The sequence below is a fragment of the Mus caroli genome, unplaced genomic scaffold (assembly GCF_978045245.1).
Source record: "Mus caroli unplaced genomic scaffold, Mus_caroli_1 scaffold_17, whole genome shotgun sequence".
NCBI classification, from domain to species: domain Eukaryota; kingdom Metazoa; phylum Chordata; class Mammalia; order Rodentia; family Muridae; genus Mus; species Mus caroli.
In genome coordinates this window covers 46,877,654-46,901,870 of record NW_028227272.1, presented here as the reverse complement: position 1 = coordinate 46,901,870, position 24,217 = coordinate 46,877,654, and the positions used below count along the sequence as shown (strand labels likewise).

The following is a 24,217-nucleotide window of genomic DNA, read 5'->3' as shown; positions in this document are numbered from 1 at the left end:
AATGCCAATGGGGCTGGAGAATCATAGCCTATTAAGGTTAAAGAATGTATTATATATTAAGGCAGAAAGTTATGGACTTCTTTGGGAAGTATTAACAAGCTCATGCATAGGTCATATTCAGGAAACATGTTTGATGTTGATCTGGAGTTCAGAAAAGAGGGGAAAGCTTGGGTGTGTAGAGAAGTCTTTTTCTCTTTAATCCTTTCCCACATGGTTGGGACTAAGTTTCTGCATGGAAAAGTAGATATATCACCCCCAGTGTGTCATGCAACAAAATCTCTCCACGAGTATAAAACTCCATCACGGTGAGACAAATGTATGCCAGGATATCTACACTCCTTATGCAAGGAGTCTTAAACACTCAGTCAACAGGTGCACGGCCTGAAATATGTGTACCAAACATAGCTGCTAAGGAACCAGGAGGTTCCCATCCATGAGACCCTACGAGCTCTGTTCTTTATCTACCTACAGAAAAAAAAATGACACTGTCACAGGTAAAAAAAAAACAGAGAACACAATACCAAGCTAGATCTAAGATGGAAATACCAAGAAACTTGGACATTCATGATTGACAATGCCCCTGTCATTTAAAAAAAAAAGTTGTAATTTCAAGAAAGCTCTCTGCTTCCTTTGTAACCATCCATGTGTGTCAACCAGTGCACAACCATGGGTGAGCTCTAAAACTCATCTGTCCATGCATCAACCAGGGCACAATCACATGCAAACTTAATACTTACCGTCATTCATCATTCCTTTTGACTCTTTAAATGCTGAGGATTAGTAACAAGCAGGCAATTAGTCAGAAGGCAAGTTAGTAAGATTTCACAGTTAGAAATAATCTCAACATAAATAGATATGCTAACAACACAATGCCAAGTATCCCTTAACTAGACAGCTACACTCATTTGAGGCTCTCATTCATTGCAAAGCTCACACCCACAGCACCCACGAAAGCAAACAGACTTTCTGGGGAATACAGATCTAGATTTACACAGAAATTAAGTGACACATTTTGGTATCACTCCATAGTGGCCGCCTGTATTTTTCTAAAATTGACAAATTAGAAATCAGAAGCCACAGGGATGATTCTTTACTGAGGGTGTGACATTTCATCTTGTCCAGTAAAAAAAAAAAAAAAAAGAAAAAAAAAGGGCTCAATGGTCCCCTTGCCCAAATGTCACTCAGTATAGCACGGGACAGTGAGAACATTACCAAAGCAACACTGCTGCCAATTTCTGATGAAGAATCAAGAAAGTATCGAGAGATCAAGGCCAGAAAACATATGAACAAAAAAGCAAGCAAACAAACAAAACTCCCAAACTGGATTCTTCCCAAGGGATTGATGGGCATTCTAACACCTTTGAGGATCAGTTCAAACTATGATCTGCTAATAGACCCAGACTTATAATAATCACATACCGTTAAGGGGTTCCTCTACAGCTTTCTGGAAAATATTTAAAATATATTTATAGAAAATGTACATTACTTTATGTTTTTTCTGCTAAAACTTACACTATCATTGAACTTGTATTATAAGTGGAGAATCCTATGGTCTAAAAGCAAAATAAGACAGCAAAAGCTAATGAAACAAAGCTTCCCAAGGCTAGTTAATAGTTTAATAATAACTGCCTTATTCTCTTAGTATTTTTTCTGTGAATAATTCCCTACTCCACCCACCATTCTCAGTTCAAGAAATTCTTATAAAAGTATTAATGTACAAACATGCAAATTGCAGTAACAGATAGAAAACACAGTTAAATAAGAGATGGTAGTGAAGCAGAATCATTTTCACATCATGCAAATTGAACTCAGTAACAGCAAGAAAATTGGTAGGATTTAACGGTCCATTGCTTAGGTTATCTCTAAGAGGCTCTAGGAGAACTGTTAGCTGCTCGTGGCTAACATAGCTGTGACACCAGTCTCCTCAGAATGAGAGGCAGAAGTGAATTAACACATTGTGCCCAAGCCCGCCTTTTGGGCGTGTCCTTAGAGGCTGCCAGAGTTATCTGCCAGTCACTATGGACAGGAAGCTGAGTCCAATATATTCCCACTTCAGATCTTAATTCCATGTAAGAACTCTCAGGTCTGTCACCATGGTGAGTTTATACAGTAATTTTTTTTCTCATACATTTCCTCCTGAATTTGATCTTTTTCTTAGAATTTTCCTAAAGACCTTATGGAGGTATTCAAATACAATAAAACCTTTAGGAAGGAAAAATGCTGATAAAATCGTAGGCCGTTATTTGGAATGGATCTTTTCAACAACATATACCTTACAGACTATACTTTTTAGTGAAGTCGATTTAACACAAACTTTTCTTCCTTAATGCTGTGCTTGAAACTGTCACTCTATAAACTCACATCACACAAATCCAACAGATGGGGAGACACAGTGGAATCAGCTTCCTGCTGATGGAAGAGATAATTATATTCCCCCTCCTAGAGTCTGCATCTACATAGGGAGTACAAACTTACAGGGCCACTTCTATCTCATCAGTTCTTAAATGCCTCAAGGTAAGTCTTAGGACACAAACAGACCAATTCATACACAGGCCCTGAAATGACTTCAGCATTGCCTTAATTTGATGTCACATTAAGCAGAGAACCAAACAGTCCAATGTTCCAATTACCAACCCCTCATTTTAATCCACCAAACAACTGCTTTTAATTGATTTAATAAACTTGGACTTACCCTAGGAGGTTGTATAGTCCTCTGGTTGGAAGCTGGTATAAATAAAAAGCATAAATGCAACCAATAAGATACATGAAGCAATATAATACTTAATTTTAAGATAACATACATGTCCAGGACTAAAGCCAGAAGGTGCTAGAGACTCCAGTGCAGGAGTTGTAGCTTTGATGGTCTACTTGAAGACTACAGAGGAATCTTGATTAAATGCATTGACAGGAGAAAAGCAAAGAGATTCCTACAGCAAATAAAAAACCCCCATAGACTCACTCATGTCCATGTGCCTCTCTCAAGTCAGATACCTGTCATACCTCATGTTGAAAAGAGTCTGTCAACTACTCACTGCTACCAGGGTGCCATCGCTTTCTCCTTCCCAGCTGGGATGGCCAGAATAGGGCAACGAGTGACTTCCCCTCTCTCAACACACTCTCCTTGTTCCTAACTGAGCAGCCTTTCTTTCTTTCTCTCATATTCCCAGTCCTCAAAGCTCTAGGCAGCTAGCAAGCTACAACAAAGCATGATCCCTTCAACACCCCCTCCCTCCCGCGAGCTTAGAACTACCCCAATTTGGTAGTTTCAAACCAAACCAGGGCTCCTCCCTCTGTGTATTCCTCCCTGGCATTTTGAGTTGCTCCCTTTACTACTTCTGCACAGATTAGCTAATAAAGATGCAATAATAGAGGGCAGGAACTAAATGACAAGAGGGAAAAGAACAACATTAGACTGGTTTTAAAAAAAGAAAAGAAAAAAAGAAAACTTCCTTGTAAAACCAGTTTAGGAAGCCATAGAGAGCAAGGAAAGCAGGCCTTAACACACAGCCTGTGTCCCAAGAACAGGAAAACGAGACCAGAAATAGTCTCTCAACAACTCAGGATTCTTTTCCTAGGCACAATTTCCTACTCCACCCATCTCAGTTTGAGAACTCCAAGCTTCTAGGTTTTTTAAACAGTGTAAGCACTCCGAGAGCCACCGCGGAATGCACAATGTAGTTTTAAGGAAGGAGCAAAGCAGAGTAATTTCCCAGTCATTCTGGACTGCTGAGAAACAGTGTTAGGGCTTATAGCATTCCACAGAAACCCAACTGGCTAGCACACAGAGGCACGCCCAAGACAGCCAAGTTCCCTGCCCAGGCAGACTCAGCAAGCGTCTAACGCTAATGAAGATCAGGCTTTCTCAAACAGGAAAAGTGCAGCCAACAGGCCAGACATACACATCACATTACCAATAGAATTAGAAGAGGTTAAATTAAAAACAACTAGAAACATAGGGATAGGAGGGACAGGTTTCAAAAGAAAAGAGAAAGTAGGCAAGGAAGAATTTGGAGCGGAGAGAAGAAATTTGGAGTGGTGGGAATGAAGAAAGAAGCAGCTATGGAGTGTATCACATAGTTAGGCAGGAGATTGGGAGCAAAAACGCAGTCATTCTTAAGTTATGTAAACTGAACTCAAGTAACACAGTTACCCCATCCCCCATTGAGGCCCAGGGAACACTGGGGAAGAGAGGGCAGAAGGAAGATAAGGGGTGGACGACAGAAAGCAGAGCTACAAGACTGCAATCTTCTGGGCATGCTACACACATTCTAACCATGAACCTAATGCAATTACACCTGCCTGCAGTACACCTCAACAAGATTGGGCCTGTCAGAAGCCAGGTGCTGATGGGGGTGGAACCAAAGGGGCCTGGGTCCCTTCCATCAAAGGAATGGCTAAGGAAAGATTGTGAGCCCTGGAGAGGCATTCCCTCAGCTGAATAAATACTCATGAGCCTGTCAGGCTCCAGTAGACCGTTCCAAACTCATGGTCACTTAGATGGCCCTGGTTAAACCCATTGGGTCTTAAAACACAAAGAATTTCATGCTGTATCTCATGAATACAGCAAAGAGATTTGCAGGGAGGAGAGTGGGTTGATGGGGTGCTAAGGAAAGGCCACATGGAGGGTGACAGTAATCAGAATGTATTCTATATACACCTGTATGAGAATGTCGAAGGACATATTCAGTGATAAAAGACTGAGAAAGCACAGTAGTGTGTGCACAAATTCAAAAATAGAAAAAAAAAATGGTGTTCTACTGAGAGTCACGGGGGAAGCCAGATTTATGCTGCTCTCAACCTTGCTCAGGGAGGTTTCCGTTTGCAGTTGTTAGTGGTGAAGGCAGACTCATCCGGAGCCAAAGTGCTGAGAGTCAGTCAGTGACAGGATGCTTAGCCATAGATGGCCCTCTGTCTCCACCCAGGGCCAATGAATGTCTCGGAAGACTGAACTGAAAGAGCTGGAGGGTGGAAGGAGAGCTAAGAAACGCTGCCTTCAGGACATGAAGTCATTCACAGACACATCCAACTCATATCAGATGCAGTTGGTTACACAAGAACTGCACAAGATCTGGCCGACCAAAATTCCAGCATGGTTGGAGGACGACTCATAGGACCTCTATCTCTAGATAATGAGCTATTGGCAGATTATGGCTGCTGAGGGAGAGAGAAATCAGTTTTCCCTGGGGGTGTGGCTCCACTAATTGGACTCAGAAGACTATCATTATCATCATTATGATTATTGGCAAAAATACTGCCACGCACATGTGGTCAGAATTAACTGGATTAGGAAGACTATCAATAATAATAATAATAATAATAATTTTAAGTGATTAAGAAAGGAAGACATGGAGTCAGAAGGAAAATGGGTTAATGGGTCCCAGAGAGAGTTGGAGGGAAACAGTTGGGGGGTCTATATGATCAACACACATTGTATACATATATGAATATTTCAAAAGATAAATAACGGCCAATAACAATATTTTAGAAAATTAAGAGTCATTATTTTATGTTTATTACAATTGTGTGTTTACATATATATATATATATATATATATATATATATATACACATGTAATTTAAATGAAGTCATGCTACTTGGGGTGACAATACTGCCCCCAAAAGCAATAGACCATAAACCAAAAACCCCACTACAAGGCATGAGAAAACTTTCAACTTGTTGGTCAGGGGAGTTCAAGGACTCCCCAAACAATATAGGCTACTGGCATGGCCCTTGGTCACCCCTCAAAACGGCAGGTAACGCCCTATTGCTGAAGACACACATACTTTGGACTCAGGACTCGAGGAATGAAGCTAGATCAATGGAAGTCTCTTTTTTTAAAGACTAGATCTCAGGGTACAGCATGGAGCTATGAAAGCTGCCAAAGCAGAAAACCAATCAATGATCCTGCCCAGCTGTAACACTCATGAATCATGACAATGACCATAACAGCAAGATATACCCAAAGGTGTGGTAGTGGCACTTCTATACTGAGGGTAACTAGCAGTTGTCTAACTCGATATAAGGCCTGATCAATAGGAGGGCATTCATACTTGACCATGGTTAATCGTAGCCAACCACCTGTGACTGGTAAGGCCAAGGACTCAGAAGAGAGCCTACTCCACCTAAAGCAGACCTGTGTCCTAAAAACGTATCCTTATACTCACAGCTAAGTGTAGTTCCCACTTTCTTTCTGAAGCCAATGGAGATGATCACAGAAACAGCTGGTCAATATACAGAGGACAACTGACGATCCTGGGTGCCTAGCCAAAACTGATGAAGCTACAAAATGACCCCTATACCTGTGGTTTAGCATACAGGTTAGCAACACTACAGAAGGGGGGCAGAAAGCCTGTTAACATCAGATGACCGGGATGTTTGCTGCAGCACTATGTGTAATGTACATGACCCCCCTAGAGCATCTTTTATAGGACAGGGAAGCTGCACCCATGACATCTCAATAATACGGTTGCCTAAACAAGACCTACATAATGACTGCACTAGTTGGCATGACAACATGGGTGGGGGAAATCTCACAAGATCCTGCCCCTCAGTGAAGAGGGACAGGCAACTCATGACTACTGAGAGAAAGGTCAGTCTTCTCTGGGGATAAGCCTCCTCTAGATGAATGAATTCCAAGGGGTCAGTCATGGACACATACGTATGGACAACCCTAAATGAACTCAGCAAGTTGGGAGTACACATTTACCTTACCCATAGATAAAATAATTAAAGAGTATGAGGCCACGAATTTGAGGCAGGGGCACTGGAGGAAGGAGAGGCAGGGCAGAAATGATATGAATACAGTTATTCATATCAAATGAGACAGTGTTACTTAAAGAGAGAGGGGAATGCATCCTAAAGCTAACTCCTTGGCTTTTGGTGGTCTGTCCTGCTCAAATTATACCGCTAAAATGTTCTGATCTGAGGATGACTAAACAGCAATTAGTCTTTCCTACTGGCATCTTTGAGAATTAAACCAATTGAAACTTCTTTTTCTTTAAAAAAAAAAAATCACGGCTAACTGCAAGATTTCAGAGTATCCATTTTCCTCAAGAAATTTGTCTGTTGATACAGGAAGGACCATTGAATTAAAGCTCACTATTTAGAAAAAAATGAGGAAGTAACCCGCCCCACCCCCAGGACAATAGTGTTTGACTCTGATAAATATATAAACATTTCAATAGGGATTCTGCCCAAGCTGTTCTTCACCACTAGTGATGATTGTATCCCAAGACAAACATACTGTATCTTACTGCTGAGTCCTATGTTTCCTATAACGTATACGCCTGACTACTAAAAGTGAAATATAAATGAAATTTTGAAAAATAAAATAGGGACCTAACGGTGAGGATGAGATAGTTGCTAACAATGAAGGCTGCAGGGCCGGATGCCAGCGACCGTGAAGGCCAGCAGAGCGACCGTGAGGGCCAGCAGAGCAGTAACCAATGCTGGTTCCTGAGACCAGTGGGATGGTTCAGGGGTGCTGAGTCCTACCAACATCTAAGCCGCACGATGTCCTCTCCTGTGAAGCCAGTTATGCACCGGGCCTCATGAGCCCTGTGTGTCTCTGAGGGCCATGGCTGGCTTTAATGAGTGACCTTCATTGTGGTGGCACTCAGGGAGGGTTTGTTCCTCGAATCCAAGCAAAAAAGGCAACCTCTGTTCGAAAGTGGCAGTGAGTGGTAGAGATCTACCACACCCAACAGGCTCCCCAGTAAACTAAACTGAGAGCCCTGTGACCATCAAGACCATCAAGACCATTGGTAATACAAAGCGTTCTTGTTTCGCAGTTTCCTATCAGAGCAAAACCTCCTCTATCCTGCAGGGAAGCTCTCTAGGCTCAAGGAGTCATAAAGAAAAAAGCTGCTTCTGGGAGCCCTCGAAACCAGGTTCACCTGGCTCCTCCCTCTCCCAGCTTCTAAGAGCAGAAAAGAGAGCTGATTGTCACTCTCAGACAAGCTGTGCTGCCTGGACTCAGACCAGACTGGCCGCCTAGAAAACGGATCATCAGAGCTACCTGGAAGAAGCTCAGAGCAGCTGAGCTGTCTGCATAGGACACCCCAACCTACGGTGGTCCCTGAAGTCTGGGTAGGGATCCGGTTTTCAAGGGCCTTTGCCACCCATGCTGGTGTTTTCTGAGACATTCCTGCTCCCGCAAGTAACCCCAATAGAACTCACAGGGTCCCCAAATTGGATTTTGGGGTTATCCGTGCCAAACAGTGACCTGCCACTGTTTTCCTATTCAGGAAATCTATTCATCTCCTGAGGAATGCTGCATACAACAAGCGTCAGAGATAACAACATTTCAGAGTTAGATTCACACTCATAAATGTGTCCATCGTAAGTAATTCTTAAGGTGCGCTCTGTCTTGCTAGCCTCCTGTTCACTAGTGCTAGATGGCTGCTAAGTTCTCCCTTTCAAGTCTAATTTGGCCAGCTCATTTTGAACAGAACTATAGGAACAGTGGCTATGAGGGACACTAGTTGGTCACGATCCTTGGATGTTATAGAACTAACTGTGCACGAGTTAGTTTTACCTGGGTCAATTCTCTCTAATGGTGATATAAGCCATGTGATAAATAAAGGGCATGCTTGGTCTGTTGTTATCTTGTGTCATGAGCCTGGGCACTGGTAGTCATCTTTTCTTTCTAAACTCAAAACTCAAAAGCTTTAAGCATTCCATGCGCGCTTACTTGCAGTCTTGCAATGATTCTTGGTATGTTGCTCTCTAAAATACCTGACTACACTCCATAAATACAACTGCAGGCTTTCAGTTCCTCGGGAACAATTTTTCTAGTGATTTATATACACCTTGTAAACACAGATGAGGAAAGATATGTGAATAATTATACACACAATATATATGTGCTTCTGTATCGTTTCAGAATACTTGAGACGTTGTGGCAGACGCAGTTCTGAATCCCAGCAAGTGGATTTGAGTCAGAACAGCTGTACCTGCCCCTACACTGCCGAATAGTAAAGGCTTTAAAAACAAACAAGCAAGCCCTGTGCCATACAAATAACGACTACAGCTGCTCTATACAGAAACAAGCTCTGCTACAGTGAGTTCAGTAAGTTTCTGTTAATCTTTCTTATGTGCTCATATTAAGTTATAATTCTCTGACTTCATACAATTAAAATCCTTCTCATAAGAAAAAAGTACAATACAATTTAAAAATTATATTTTGCTAAAGAAAGCCAACGTTAAAAATCAAATCCCTTAAAATTGCAATTAAGGCTACAAATTTAAACTCAAAGATCATAAAAATATAAGTTATGATTATCACAGGGATATTAACTAACTTTAGAAAGAGAACTTTTAAAAAAAAAAGTATCTGAAGATTTTATTGCATCCAAATCAAAAGCCACCCATGTCTCCAATGGGGTCTGCAACGAGCAGAAACAATTTTGGAAACAAGACTTTCACTTTCTGATAAGAATGTTCAAATTTGGAACCTTAATGCTACGCCGTATGTTTAGATTTAAGCAGTCAGGACATATAAGCCAAGCACACTCACTGTCCTAGTCTACCACAGTGGCTACAGAGCAGCAACCATTCTGTACCTTTCCTTCTTGCCTCTCAACTGACCGAAGGTGTCTCTCTCCACTCTGGTGTCAGACAAGTTGATTCGAAAAGTTAATTTAGGATAAGTTCAAAGTGTCAATAAAACTGTACTAAACTCTTATATTACATACAGTATATTTACCTAGCAAACCATCATAAAGAAAACACCTTGGGTACTCTGATTTCACTTTGCTTTAATTTAACACAGTAATCTGGATAATTACTGTAGCTTTGTGAGCTTCACAGAGCTCTGAGCCATGGAGAAAGTTCTAGATCAGAGGCAGAAAGGCAGCCACTGGGCAATCGCAGTGCTCATGATAGCGATGCTGCGCAGAACTCTTGATCAGATATGGAAGCCTGGGAGCAAAAGGATGCATTCCAGATAGGGAGGGAAAAAATAAGAGTGGAGAGCTGGCCACCGGCCACAGAGACACCTAAGCCACTGCATCGGAGCTGTGTGAATACTGCAGGTCACATACTGTTCTTAGCATTCATGGGAGCAACCAAATCAGCGGTGTCAGCTCCCAAGTCCAGACACAGGCTGATTGGAAGACTAACAAAAATAGAATATGCATCCAAATTCAAGGCATCAGAGTCAGCTCTGGTACGCCAGCCGGCTACAGATGTCTTAGCTGTGCTTGATGTGGCGTAAAGTCGGGAGGATTCAGTAAGGGACAACTAAAACTTAGGAACACAGAAACTAAAGGCAGGTAGACTTTGAAGTTCTTTACATAAAAACATTAAAGAGAAAATAATATATATATATATATATGAATATATATATTTCAGATCAAATTTCATGATCAGAGGTGAAGAAATAAAGTTCAGAAATAAAGGTGGAAAACTCTTTGAAAGTCTTATGCAAATACCAGGGTAAATGGACTGACTATACTATTCAATGTTTTGTATTCATTTTTAGAAGTTCATCTAAGAGTACATTGGACATACTGATTTGTTTCAATGACATAACTTTTGAGTCTCTTGTTCCATGGTGAAGAGAGTGCTATCATTTCATAAAAATAACTACTTCTTTTAAGGGCGACTCATCAATCCTATGGCCAGGGCCAGGTATAGCTTACGCAAGGCACACTCTAGTTTAGGCATCACTAAAGGCACTTATCTCTGTCTAGACATGTTCATAATAAGAATGCAGAAAACCCATATTCGAGATTGACAGATTAAGCACCAAGTGGTGAACCCAAGTCTACACTTACTACAAGCTGATTTTAAAGGCAGGTAAAATCTTGAATTTAAAGATCTCTTTTAATATACTGGGTTTTCACCAGAAGCGTTTTAAAGCAGTGCACTGGAAGTCATTGCATATTAAATACAGATGTGAGAGGCTTTAATTTTCAGGTCCTTTCTCCAGAGGGGAATCTGTGTATGTAAGCAGTGTATACAGAGTCCAGAGAGACAAAGAGCTCTGAAAGAGGAACCTGGAACATGGACGGACCTTCCATACTAATTAATATGGAGCCTCCAAAGGTATAAGCCTCTTTTGCTTATAAAAATAAATGTTATTCCTCCTAATACACTGAGACATTTTCTTTCTTAGGTTGTAACTCAAACTGCAGAAATCCACATGCCTACACCCTGTTTAATTGGCATCTCTCCAATTATATTTTCTCCTTTTTGGAGACATCAATAGGTTTCTACCCCCAGCTCGAAGGATGCACAAAATCTATTTTCTAAGTATCTGAAATTCTTTGCAGAGGCTTAAAAAGTAAGATTAACTTACCGACAAACTTCATATAAACTAATCCAAGTAGTTCTGCTAGAGCTATGATACCCAAACCTGAAATCAAAAGGGGGCCGTGCACTGGCTCACACGCTGTAGAGACAAATGAAATATTGTTAGATATTTGTTATAGATGCATATAAAGTAAAGCAAGCTTAATTTAATGGAATCAGCAGTAACGGATAATATCAAGTATATTTTTTCTTTAGGTTTGGTTGTAGAGTCTCTAGATTTACATACTAGGCAAATAGTACTACCATTGAACTATACCCCAGCAAATGCCAGCTTGGAGGATATTATGTTTTATTCTAATGACCAGTAAAACTTTTATCCACATGTACACAGTATACAAATATCTTTATTACTAGCTCACTAAAATAGCTTAATTATTAATAGGAAAAAGAGCATTTTTAACAGTGTATTCTTACTGTACCAAGATTAGTGAAGAATAAAGTCAAGGTAAAGTGAAAGGTACCACTCAAGCAGAGCCTGGTTATCTGACAAGTTCCCACAAATATAGGCACCATAGTTGGCTATGAGAGCTGTCATCTCAGAAGCCATATATTGGCAGCATTCTTGTAGCTATGGGAAAAATACTACTTATACTGGTGTGTGTATGTGTGTGTGTGTGTGTCTGTCTGTGTGTCTGTATGTGTGGAGGGGAGTGTTGAAAAAAAAAAAAGGCTGAAAATTCCAAATGCGGAAAAAAGCGAGGCGAAGCAAAATATCCCTCCCTGATGGTGTTACCAAACAGACTTTGCCAGTTTACTACAAAAATTAACTGTACCTTACCACACAATGCAAAAATTACAGCCCTTGGTATTTAGCCAACTAGAGCTGAAAATTTATGTCCACAAAAACACATGCTCATTTATGTTTACAGTAGCGTTATTCATCTGTCATAAAAAGAGGAAAGCAACCAGGATGGCCCCTCAGTAGGTGAATGCAAAATCCTAAACACATTATGGCAACAATATTTTCCAGCACTAATGAGCTACTAAGCTATAAAAAGACATGGATGAAACTTGAGATTAATATTTAAAAATGAAGGAAGCCCACATGAAAAGGCACAAACGTAACCCCCGGATTGTGTGTGGACAAGATCTCTGCTTTCCTCATAGTATACATCCAGCTCTAAGTCATTTTGAAAAACTCAAGGAAAGTTAAAAAGGTTAGTGATGTCAGGGGTCAGGGGGAGAGACAGATGACCAGAAAGTACACGAGGGAGATTATTCCACGTGACATCACAAGGGGCATACATTGCACATCTGTCATAGCTGCAGAAAGTATTATACAACACCAGTTACCAAGTGTGATATAAGCTATTAATGTGGGGTGCGAATGAATGTCTCCATGTAGGTTCATCTACTGTACCAGTGCTAATGCTTAGGGAAGCAGTGTGTCTATGGGGAATAGAAAAGGGGTAGTATATATGGTAACTCTCTGTCCTTTCCACTAGGCTTTCCTATGTACCCACAGCTATTCTAAAAGAAAAATTTAGCTAAAAAGAAGAGGAGGAGGAGGAAGAAGAGGAAGAGAAGGAGGAGGAGGGAAAGTAAGAGCGGTAACCTCATTGACAGCTCAGAAACACCGAAGAGTGTGACTCACCCATGATGCAGAGACACAGCCCGACCAAAGCAAGGACGTAGCCCAGCACTTGAGTGATCAATATGGCAATGGTGAAAGAGGTCATTCCAAAAGCTGGGGGGAGGGAAAGGACATAACAGAAACGTGTTGAGAACTCTGATGTAGCAATCAGTCCTGTGGACATTTGCCCCACTGAGAGACGGACTGCATGCAGTCCCTCGCCACATGACCGGTTTCCCAGCTAACCTTCGCATAGGAATGTCAGCTCCAGACTCACACATACTGAGAGCTTTTACTGTCAGGCATCTGAGAGGGACTGGAGGTCTTTACCAAAATCCTGAAGCAAGGTTGTGCTTACATTTGTAAGTTGTGCGGTATGAATGGCTTCTGTACGTGCACACAACCGTTCTGAAGGGGAGGAAAACCCAGCACCCAAACGTAACCTCTATGCTCTGTGGGTGGACAAGAGCTGTGCCTTTCTAACGGACCTTTAAATACAGCCTAGGGATTCAGTGTTAAATCAGACTCTTTAACAGTAACAAAAATATGACCTTGACTTATATTTAAATGCACAAAAAATGAAATTGATTATAGTTAGAATAGCCATACAATTCAGTGTTACCAATGCTTCTGAAACGCATGACTTACAACCCCATTCACAGAGCCAGTCTTTCTACCGCAAAGAGGAAAGAGTGCTTCTAATACTGACTTACAGCTATAAAAGCCCCCAAATTAGAACATGCAATAGCCATTAAAATATACCACACTTTAAAATTACACTAATGCCATCAAATATGCAAAAAAACCCCTGCTTTCTACATAATAATTTTTGAGAAGTCCTAGCAACCTCAAAATTAATCTGAATGGGAAATGTCACTAAGAACACAATGGACAATGGAAGAAAGGAGCGTCTACTGAACTGTTAAAACCATACAAGGCTATTTTCACCAAGTATTTTTTCTTTTAAGGAAAAAGGCAAAAACCAGACTGTAAGAACAAAGACTTACCTGTCATAAACACATTGTACTGAAGTAGTATTAATATCCCCGTAGAGATTACAATGAGGCCAAGTCCAGAAGCATTCTTCACGGGCTTTTCTCCTGTTTGTCAATACATATTGTTTAAGGTATTTTCTTAGGTACTTCTTTGTGAAGTTGTATACTTACTCTACTAAATGCTTTAATCTCAGTGCTACCTTGTGAACCGTGAAAGGCTTAAAATGTTTTCCTTAAGTCCACACAAAGTAAGTAATTATTATTTTTTCATCTAGGGCCAAATGAAAGGATCCATGGCTCAACATCTTGACTCTTTTATTTGGCTTTAACTCTTTAACGGCCTTACACGATTCCAGATGATAAACTTGGCCTCACCTTGCACCATACATTCTCAGCATTCAGTCTGCCCCCCCCTCCCCCAAGCCAAATCACATACTATTTCCTGATCTCTATACAGCTGCCAAATCTGTCCCAAAGAGCCTCCTGTGCCGCAGCATCCCCAAGAGACGGCAGTGGCGCACTATGGTCTGGCATAATGAGGCTCCGGACTTTGCTTTCCTTCCGGTCTCCCTGCCTCTCTTTCCCACTCACACTTTCCCCTCTCAGCTGCAATAAGCACTTCAGACAGACAGAGCTCCGAGTTCACGCCCATTTCCACATCTTAGCCAGGGAGCTTTGCCTCCATAGTGGATTGAATGGAAGCTCTGATTATATTCCCACCTTCCTGTCCCTAGGAACCATGAATACAACCTCATGTGTCAGAATAAACACTGAATGGGAAAAGATAAGCTACTAAGTTAAGGATTGAAAAAGAAGATCTGGCCTGAATTGAGTGAGTGCCAGAATTCCTAGTTAGTGTAGAGGGGATCAGGGAGTGGGACCTCATACAGACGCAGAGGTCACAGAGGTCAGGAGGAGGAGGTGATGTGAGCAATTCTACTAGGGAAGGAATTCTAAGCACTGTCTGTCAACACCAGAAGCTAGAAGAACAAGGACAAGGATTCTTCCCCAGAGTCCCCAGAGGGGGAAACAGCCCTTGAGAGAGGGTTCAGGCTGCATCACTTGCCACAAGCTGTCACAGCAGCCCTAAAACCCAATGCACACCCCTTTGGAATACTGGCTCACCTCAGCCCCCAGCCCTGATTCTGGTACCCATGCATCTTACCTGGGATGAGAAGGATGGCTCCAACAACCACGATGACTGTGAGCACCAGCCCAGCAACGAGCAGCAGAATGATTCTCTTATTCGTATGGCTGGATTTATATTTGAGTGCTTCAAAGAAAAAAAAACAAAGAATTATGTAACTCAGTTGCAAGCGATGCCATTTCTGTAACAGACAATGTGAGAGAGACACTGACAACTCTCCGTATGTGAGAAGCCCCTGAAGCACCACTCCTTAGCCCCTCACACCCTACCCCCATGCATTTTTATAAGCCATGGCCATGGGAAGGTGAAGGGGTAGGTGATATTCTATTGCCTGCATTTTATACAATCAAACTGCATACAAAAGGTTTCTAAATCGAAGCATCATTAAGCCTTTTCACATTTCCCCCCAAAGCAGTGGATCTGTGCATAGACTATGGCAGGATACCTGGACCCTACATACTAGATGCCAGAAGAGTCCTCCCTTCCCCATCTAGCAATCAGCGTGCTCCCAGACACTTTTAATTTCCCCCAAGGAGCAAAATCACCCCAAATTCATAACACAGCAGAGCCCACACACAATTCTGGTAAGAGATAGCTACATAGAGAGAAGCACTGAGAAAACAAATGTCCTTAAAAAAAACGTAGTAAGACACCTAGAAATCTAGGTAATGTAATTTGAAAATGAGAACAGAAAAAGTAATAAATAAATCATATCACATCCTTGCAAAATCCCAGGGGAGAAAAATCCCTAAAACTTTCAACCAAGATCCTGAAATAAAAAACACTGCCAAGGTTCAAGAGGATCCATGGTGGGCATCACTGATCAACATGCAGGCTCAGTCTCAGGTGCCATCTCCCTTACTGACACAAAACATTTCAAATGGTAGGTCTCACACAACAATTTCTTTTGTTCTCTATTGACCTTTTTGTTTTGTTAATGATGAATGTTTTCCATAAAAAGGAAGGAAGGAAGGAAGGAAGGAAGGAAGGAAGGAAGGAAGGAAGGAAGAAAGGAAGGAAGGAAGGAAAACCATTAAAGGCCACCAGAAACAAGACTGAGGAACAGAGAGCTGCAGGAGAAGAGACTGAAATGCTTCTAGTGCTACCTGTAAACTGATATCCTGCTTGCTGGCAGCCGAGGGGGTGTGATGGTGTGAATGGAAGTGCCCCTCACAGGCTCAGGCATGTGACCACTAGGTGGTGCTGTTTGGGGGAGGTTACGCATCTTCTAGGTTACGGAGCCTTGCTGGAGGAAACAGGTCACTAAAAGCAGGCTCTAAGATTTTATATATCCCCCCTTCCCAGTCCCCCTTCCTCTCTCTCTCTCTCTCTCTCTCTCTCTCTCTCTCTCTCTCTCTCTCTCTCTCTCTCTCTCTCTCTCTCTCTCTCGCTCTCTCTCTCTCTCGCTCTCTCTCTCTCTCTCTCTCTCTCTCTCGCTCTCTTCCTCTCTCCCTCACCCTCCCTGTCCCTCTCCTTCCCTCCCTCTGCTTTGTTTAAAGCTGAAGATGTGAACTCTGCTTCATGGCTGCCATATATTTCTGCCTTATGAACTTTCCCTTTAGAACCATAAGCCAAGATAAATCTCTCTTTCTTCTTTAAATTGTTTTTGGTCATGATATTTTATCACAGCAACAAAAAGTAACTAATACAGGAGGGAATTGTTTTAAACGTTGTATTTGGTTTTAATTTTCTTTTACTGAAATGATGAACAGATTAAATACAACAAAATCGGGAAAGTCCTTAATGACCATAATAAAAATCTATCATGGAGACAGCTGAAGACTTTTATTACTCTACTGTTCTAGTTCCGTTCCTGTTGCTGTGATAAAGCACTCTTACTAAGAAGAACGTAGGAGAGGAAAGGGCTTATTTCAGCTTACTGATTACAGTCTACCATAGAGAAGCATCAGGGAAGGAACTCAACCAGGAACTTGAAGCAGAAACCACGGAGGAACAGTGCTTGCTGGCTCCTCACACTTAGCTATTAAAAAGCCAAGGACCACATCTGCATAGGGAATAGTGCTGCCCACAGTGGGCTCAGGCCTCCTACATGAATCATCAATCAAGACAATTCACCACAGGCCAACCTGATCTGGGCAATCCCTCCACTGTCCCTTCTCTGGTGACTTTAAGCTGTGTCAAGCTGACAGTTAAAGCTAACTAGGAGAGGCTCCCCCTACTCATTCTTTTGATTCCAGTCTGAGTTCTAGTCACTTTCAGAGGAGACAGTGGTCCACAAAGCTGAGTAACGGACACTCTTAGGAACCACAGCACATCATGTGGCAAAACCCCTGGGCTTTGGTTTGGTTGGTGACCTCTATTCAGCCCCAAAGCTCACAAGATGACTGTTCAGTCCCATCCCTGGCTCTTCAGAAGTTTTCACAGCTTCCCTACTTTCCATACGTTCAAAGCTCAAATACCAGCTAGAAAGAAACTGAGTGTTTGGGTCACAAAAGACAAAGACCTATTTCAGAAAGGCGGAAACACGTGTTTCTCTAGGCGTATGTTTCATTTTCCATCTAATTCCATATATACTGTCATCTAAATATAGCATGAAAACTCTGCAAAAGTTGCAACAGAAAAGCTGTTTCAAAGTACCCCCAATCAATCAAGCATTCATTAGCGACTCTTCCAGGATTAATACAAGAGATATGAACAAGTAAAATAAACTAACAAGAATTTAGAATACAGTCTAATTTCATTGAGAGACACTGGCTGGTATCATTCTTAGTAAAAATAAAAGTCTGAACAAGATATAAACTTTATCCCCTTCAGGCAGAGTAAATAATGCCTATAGCAAATAAATAAATAAATAAATAAATAAATAAATAAATAAATAAATACTATAAGCTATTACATCAGAAAGTCTTTCCGGTAATCTATGTGTTAAATGTTGTGTTAGTTCTTGGTTACTGGTTCAACTACTATTTTCCAGGTTACCTGATTTTCTTAAATTAGATATTTTCCTAAATTAACTCTTGTAGCAAATCTATTACTTGGCCTTAAATAATCACAGGCAATGGAAGAGCATCCGTGTCTCTGGAGCAAACACTCAGAGGGAGTCTCTTCTGGTGCATAGTCTTTGCTCACAAAGACCACATTCAGCGGGGTCCCCACAGCAGGGAAGGAAGGTTAGCTACTTAGCCCAGGTTAGCTACTTAGCCCAGGTTAGCTACTTAGCCTAGGTACCAGTGTTCTCAGCTACAGTGAGATTCCAAAGAACCCAATCATCAAGGGTTTCTGCTGGTGGTCTCTTCTTGTTCCTTAACCAGTAGATTTACCTCTATTGATGCCATTTATCAAGGTGTTAAACACAAAGAGACAACATGAAATAAAGCAATTTACCGAACATTTAAGATAAAAATAATTTTAGTGTATTCTTCCTCCTCTCTCTTTCTTCCCTTTTTTCAAGACAGAGTTTCTCTATGTCGCCCTGGCTGTCTTAGAACTCACTATGTAGACCATTCTGACCTAGAACTCACAGGGGTCTGCCAGTCTCTGCCTCTTAAATGCTGGGATTAAAGGTGTTTACGACATACCCATCTTAATTTAATGTTTTCTTAACAGAAGGTTTTTACCAAACTTTCTAGTATAATTTTGTAATGCAGCAGAATAAGCCATGTGACTTCAACAATGTGTGTGCTTTTAAAGATTTCCCCTCAGCCAAAACTCCTGAAATCAACACTTAAAATACATTTTAAAGATAATGGCATTGATGGCCTTGCTTTATTTCTGGAGACATTTTCTCACTACGCAACCCTGGATGGCTTGGAACTCAATTTCCAGATCAACCTGGGATTAAAGTATGTGCCACCACTCCTCTCCCAGAATTTGTAGATTTTTTAAAAAGTTTCTAACATTACGGCTACCAGATACGGGAAAGGCAATGAAAAGCAGTTATCAGGGGAAACCATACAATTTTGTGATGTATTCTCCCTGTATAACTCATGCTTGACCTTAACTCTCCATCCCTCCTCCCTCTGCCTCTCAAGTGCTGGGATCCCAGGAGTATAACACCTTGCCTGGCACAATATGACAGTATTAACCATAACATTAGATATTCTTCTAATTCAAATATATGCTTTATAATTTCATATCATATGTCAAGTTGGATCATTTATAAATTTTTACTGTGTATGCTATGACATACCCTTTTATTAGTTCGAGTCAAGGAACAGGTAGCAGATTGCTTTATTAAACAAGAATTAAGGACTACCAATCCACAGAAGACATAGGTCTAAGCCTAGTCTTAGGTCCTTGCGCACTAAACCTTTGCAATCCCAGTGAACAAAGAAACGGTGCGCTCTTCTAGCAACCTGAATGAGGAGTTAATGTTATGAAGAAACCTGATTTTTCGGGTCTCTGCCACTGACACAGAGCACACATTAAGATGGCACATGAGTTGTGGCTGAAGAAATCTAGTAAAATAACCAAGCCAATTTGGGGTTAAATCAAATCTCTCATGTTAAATTTTTATGATCCTCTAAAAGTGAGATACAGAACAGCCACAAAGGCCCACACAGACTGGAGGCTACCTAGAAAAAAAATCTAACACTTGCTCAAAAGACATGACATTCAAATAGTCCCTAGCCACATGACTATTGAGAAGAGACAGAAGGTATACTATGGAGATAAAATTTATATCAGATTAAGAGTAAATCATAAAGGGAGACAAACCATCGATTTAATTATTATACTGTTCCTTTCAGATAACTCTGGCAAGGTAATTTAGAATCCTTAGGCATCCGTTGGGAAGAAACCAATATTATTTTCAATATAATTTGATAAAGTACATATGATAACTTTTAAAATCAAAGTACAATTTCATTATTTAAACACACACACAAAGATGAAGGCCTTGTGGAACTGGTGCTGGAGAAAAATGGACTGCCATGCATAAAGTGTTTATTTGCTGGAAGTGAGTAAGATAACTGTAATAAATTCCACATCCTAGCCAACTTCTCTGATGAAATAAGTTTATCAGGTTGAACACTACAAAAGATCATATTCCTTGTCCACAGGCCTAGAAAAAAAAAAACAGCTTTTTTTTAATGGCAAATATATGAGCACAACAGAAGGGAATGTCCAGCAGACATCTCCCAATGACAAATTATTCTGGTCTAATGAAAGTTTTCAGAATTTCAGAGGATATTCACGAGTAGTGCTGTCAGACTTTGAAAGTGTAAAGGAATTGGTGACTCTATTTCTGTAAGAGTAGAATGCTGTGTTACAGTTTGGCCCAATTCTTCCTACAATGAAGTCAGTGAGTAACGACATGGCTTAGTGATCGTATGAGCACTCCAGGGAAGGGCCAAGCTTAACACTGTTGAATAAAATTCACATTAAACTTAGCATAAATTCACATTATCATGAGGGGTCACCAACCAGGTCACAGACTGACTTTCTGTAACAATATTTGTCAGAATATTTTTGTTCTCTGGTTTGGATAGAAATCGCCACTGCAATGTAGTGTTTGCCCTCATTTCTCCAGAATTATTTTTCCTATTCAGTAAGAAAAACCCCTAAAACCATCACTTGGTTTACAAGTGCTTTCAAAGGCCTTGTTACTTTCGGTAATCTAGGCTTTGAGGACTTACATGAGACCTCAAGGCTCTTATGATGGAAAATTGATTTTCTCAAATTTCCCAACAATGATCGTAGTGACATTTTCCCAAATAGCACCAAGAGATAACCACATTCCTCGTGGGGCAATTTTGAGTGGGGACAAGAAGAAAAAGTAAATGAATGGTGTCTAGAATACACAGAAGTAAATCCCTTTAGCTCTCATGTTACATACTTCTGGCATGCATGGGTCCCATGGTTAACTTGTGTAACTCTAGTCCTCCAAATACAGTTTGAAGTTTCATTACCAAAGTGCAACCAGAGAGTAGTCATGAAGTATGCTCCATGAGACGTCTTTAATATACAACTCACAATATGATATAAATAGAAGAAGTGTCATCGTGTCACAACTACCGAAGACCAGCCACTGCATGGTTATGCTCAGTTTGGGCAGACAGCCAAGCGCCTGGTTATGATACCCCCCTTCATCTCCCAGTGATCAGCCCACAGGCACTCAATGTATCATCAAAAAAGGAAACTGGGCAAGAGGGGTGAGCGAGCCAGGAAATGACAAGTGTGAGCACTGCAAGTGACATTCCAATAGACCATAAGCAGAGTTACAGGAGAGCTGCTGTGGGGATGCTGACACTGACACCACGGAGCACCACTCCAGACGCAGCCTGGACAGCTCGAGGATGGTGAACTCACTAACAGAGTGAAGTTAAGGACCATGTGACAATGGGAATGTCCCTGAGGATGTGACTCTGGAAAACAAATGACAAAACAAACAAACAAACAAACAAAAGCAAACTCCAAAAACAAAAACATCAAAAAACCATACCACAGAATTCTGAAACCTGAAAGTGAGAGTGCGAAGCTGCCAGCTGCAGGCTGGTAGGAACTAAGAAGGGAGCCTGACAGTTTACCAGGGGATGTCTACTCTGGTTCCAAAGCCACAGAACAAGACGGAAAGCATCAAGCTATATCTAACATGACATTTAAAATACTGACGTTTTAGCAGTCTGATCTGCCATGTATTACTTTCAACATTAGTATTATTTTTGTTTTCTAATACAGCTATAGTAGGGAAGTTTTAATATTTTCAAAGGTTTGGGTATTTTGTTTGTTTTGTTTTGTTTTGTTTTTGCTGTATTTTTAATTTTTGTACAGGCTCTTACTATGTCGCTCTAGTGTTTGTTCTGTAATGCTAGGATCACAGGACCATACCACCAATGCGGCTTTTTTTTTTTTTTTTTTGACAACATGTTTTGAAGGCCACTGTATGATGGTAATTTTCCTATCTATTATCAAGACTGTTTGCAGAGCTCGGCTTCCACAGTCAGGTTCATGGCCATGCTGCTGACTGCATACTAAAGATCATCTATCAATATAGGACAAGGGTTAAAAGAAAAGAAAACAAAGAACGGACAGCCAGTGTTTTATGTATAGCTGGGCCTTAAGCCTGAAAGAGCTACAATACAATGCAGTACTTGAAAGCACCTATCCAGCTATCAAAGTGTAGGAAAGAACTTATATTGTCACAGTATAGATGAAGAACCCCCAAAATCAGCCAGGAGCCAATAGCATGACTAACTCTTGAGTTGATCCAAGATAATTGGTCTATCTTAAGGTTTCTGTTGCTGTGATAAACACCATGACCAAAAGCAGCTTACGGAGCAAAGGGTTTATTTCAGCTTAGAGCTCTCAGGTCAGACTCCATCACTGAGGAAAGGCTACAAGTGTCCTGAGCCGTGCTTCAAGACACAGCTTTCTGTAAACGAACTGTCCTCAAAGGTGTAGGCTTCTTCTTGCAGCATGGTCACAGATTCACATGCAGAGCCAGAGAGATCACCGAGAGAAATGATCCTGTGGTCCAGTACAGACCAGAATGAACGGTGAAAAAGAACTAGAAATCCAGAAAGGAAAAGTCTTGGTTCTTTGTTAACATAATTGACTGACGTGTGGTGGCCTCAAAGTCAATAGGCATGGGCACACACTTCCACACCTCAAACCTTCAGCTCAGTGCCCAGCAGTCCCTGTTGGTACGGGTAGAATAAATCATCACGCGAGACCAACATTCTGCTCTATTATTAACAGTTTCATAGGCTCAAAGTGGTGTACTAGATACCCATCCATCCTTCCTGCAGACATTCAAGACAAGCAGACAATCTAGTGGTTAACAGCACTGTCCAAATCGGGGATTACCAGGAAACAGTTGGGTAGCTGTGGACAAACTTCTTGTCTCTTTCTACAAAATTGGAACAATAGCCACAGCACTGGCAGAGGCCCTGTGGGAAATAAATGGTTTCAGTGGAGAGAACTTGGCACCGTGAGTGACTGCTCCTCAGAGCAAGAGCTCCTCAAATATTCAGCTGCTATTATAACTACTTAACTTTTAATGTGAGGCCAGGCTGGGTGAGTCAAGCCCAGAGGTTTGTCTTCTATACACCACTCTCTCTCTCTCTCTCTCTCTTTCCCTCAGGCTCCTCCCAATATCAAACATTTCCCATAAATATTTCTTTAGGTTTATATATGTACTATTTAAAATGCACTGGCATAATAAAAATACTAAAATGAATATCCAATATAACTATAATACAACACAAATTTTTTTTACCCACGTATCAAATTAGCAGAAGGTTTTTTAGAAGTATAACAGTGCCAGGCCCTTGAGATGAATGACGGACAGCGGGACTCGACAGAGGTAGCTCGAATTGACAGGGTGGATCTGGAATACATGTTGGCAGAGTTTATCTGCAGGCTTAAAATATCCCTGCTGTCCAGAATCTCATACACTTTTATCAGTTTCACGGTATCAAAATTTGGAAACTTCCTTAATACCCATTAAGATGAAAGTTCAATAAAACATTACACAGCCATGGCAGGAGAGTACAAGCAGCCATGACAACACGCTGAAGACACCAGGACACGAGGATGTACAAATGCATAAGCTGCATGAGCCAATTTACCGTTTCCTTTTACAGAAGAAAAACACCAAACAAAGAAACAAAGACAGAAATGGAAGATGGAAGGGAAAAAAAGAAAACCCTTACTTCTAGATATGCGGCCAACAGATGATCTGATAACTTCTTACATAACGTATGCCGTAGTCAGAAAAATAATCATTAGTCTCATTCTTTATAAATATGGATGATCATAAAGAGATTCATTTCTGATCCATTCCACTGAGGATGGTATTGCTAATGATCATGTCACAAGCAGAAAACTTCTGTCAACCCAAATTCAACAGCGCTGCTCTGAAATCATTGTATGATGTGTCCTTAAAAGGCTGTTTCCTGCCTGAATCTCAAGAGAACCCTGAAAATCTGGGTCTGCCAATGTGGCTGAAAGCTTTCCTAACACAGGGAAGAAGGAGCAGGGCCCGAGGCCATATCATCCCTTCCCTTAAAATAAGAGGCTTACTGAAATTTTAAGATGACTTCCAACAGTGTCTGCAGTTTTGGAGGTGAGGGCTATAGTGTCTTGACAGTTGCCACCGCCAGGCCTTGTTCCCCTCTTTTTCCATTTAGACATAACCTGGGGACATTTCTAAAACCACCAAGCATTTCCACAGCCCTGTACACTGTGCAAAATTCTTCAAATAAACAGCTAGTCACCTCACA

At 41.1% G+C, this 24,217-nt stretch overlaps 1 protein-coding gene across 8 annotated transcripts in view; it reads right to left on the bottom strand.

Moving 5' to 3' along the window:
• The window catches only part of LOC110311678 (leukocyte surface antigen CD47), a 57,021-nt gene that overhangs the window by 2,855 nt on the left and 29,949 nt on the right, over positions 1-24,217 (bottom strand). For 3 of the 8 annotated variants that reach the window (XM_021185141.3, XM_021185144.3, XM_029470295.2), the window contains 7 exons: positions 15,051-15,158; positions 13,898-13,990; positions 12,912-13,004; positions 11,304-11,396; positions 2,693-2,724; positions 1,420-1,444; positions 738-770 (listed from right to left, as the gene is read on the bottom strand). In XM_021185141.3, the coding sequence (XP_021040800.1) occupies positions 738-770; positions 1,420-1,444; positions 2,693-2,724; positions 11,304-11,396; positions 12,912-13,004; positions 13,898-13,990; positions 15,051-15,158 (477 nt within the window). Of the gene's footprint in view, positions 1-737; positions 771-1,419; positions 1,445-2,692; positions 2,725-9,564; positions 9,610-11,303; positions 11,397-12,911; positions 13,005-13,897; positions 13,991-15,050; positions 15,159-24,217 lie in introns of all 8 variants that reach the window. The other 5 variants (XR_015045702.1, XR_015045703.1, XM_085832192.1 and 2 more) reach the window with 5 other exon arrangements.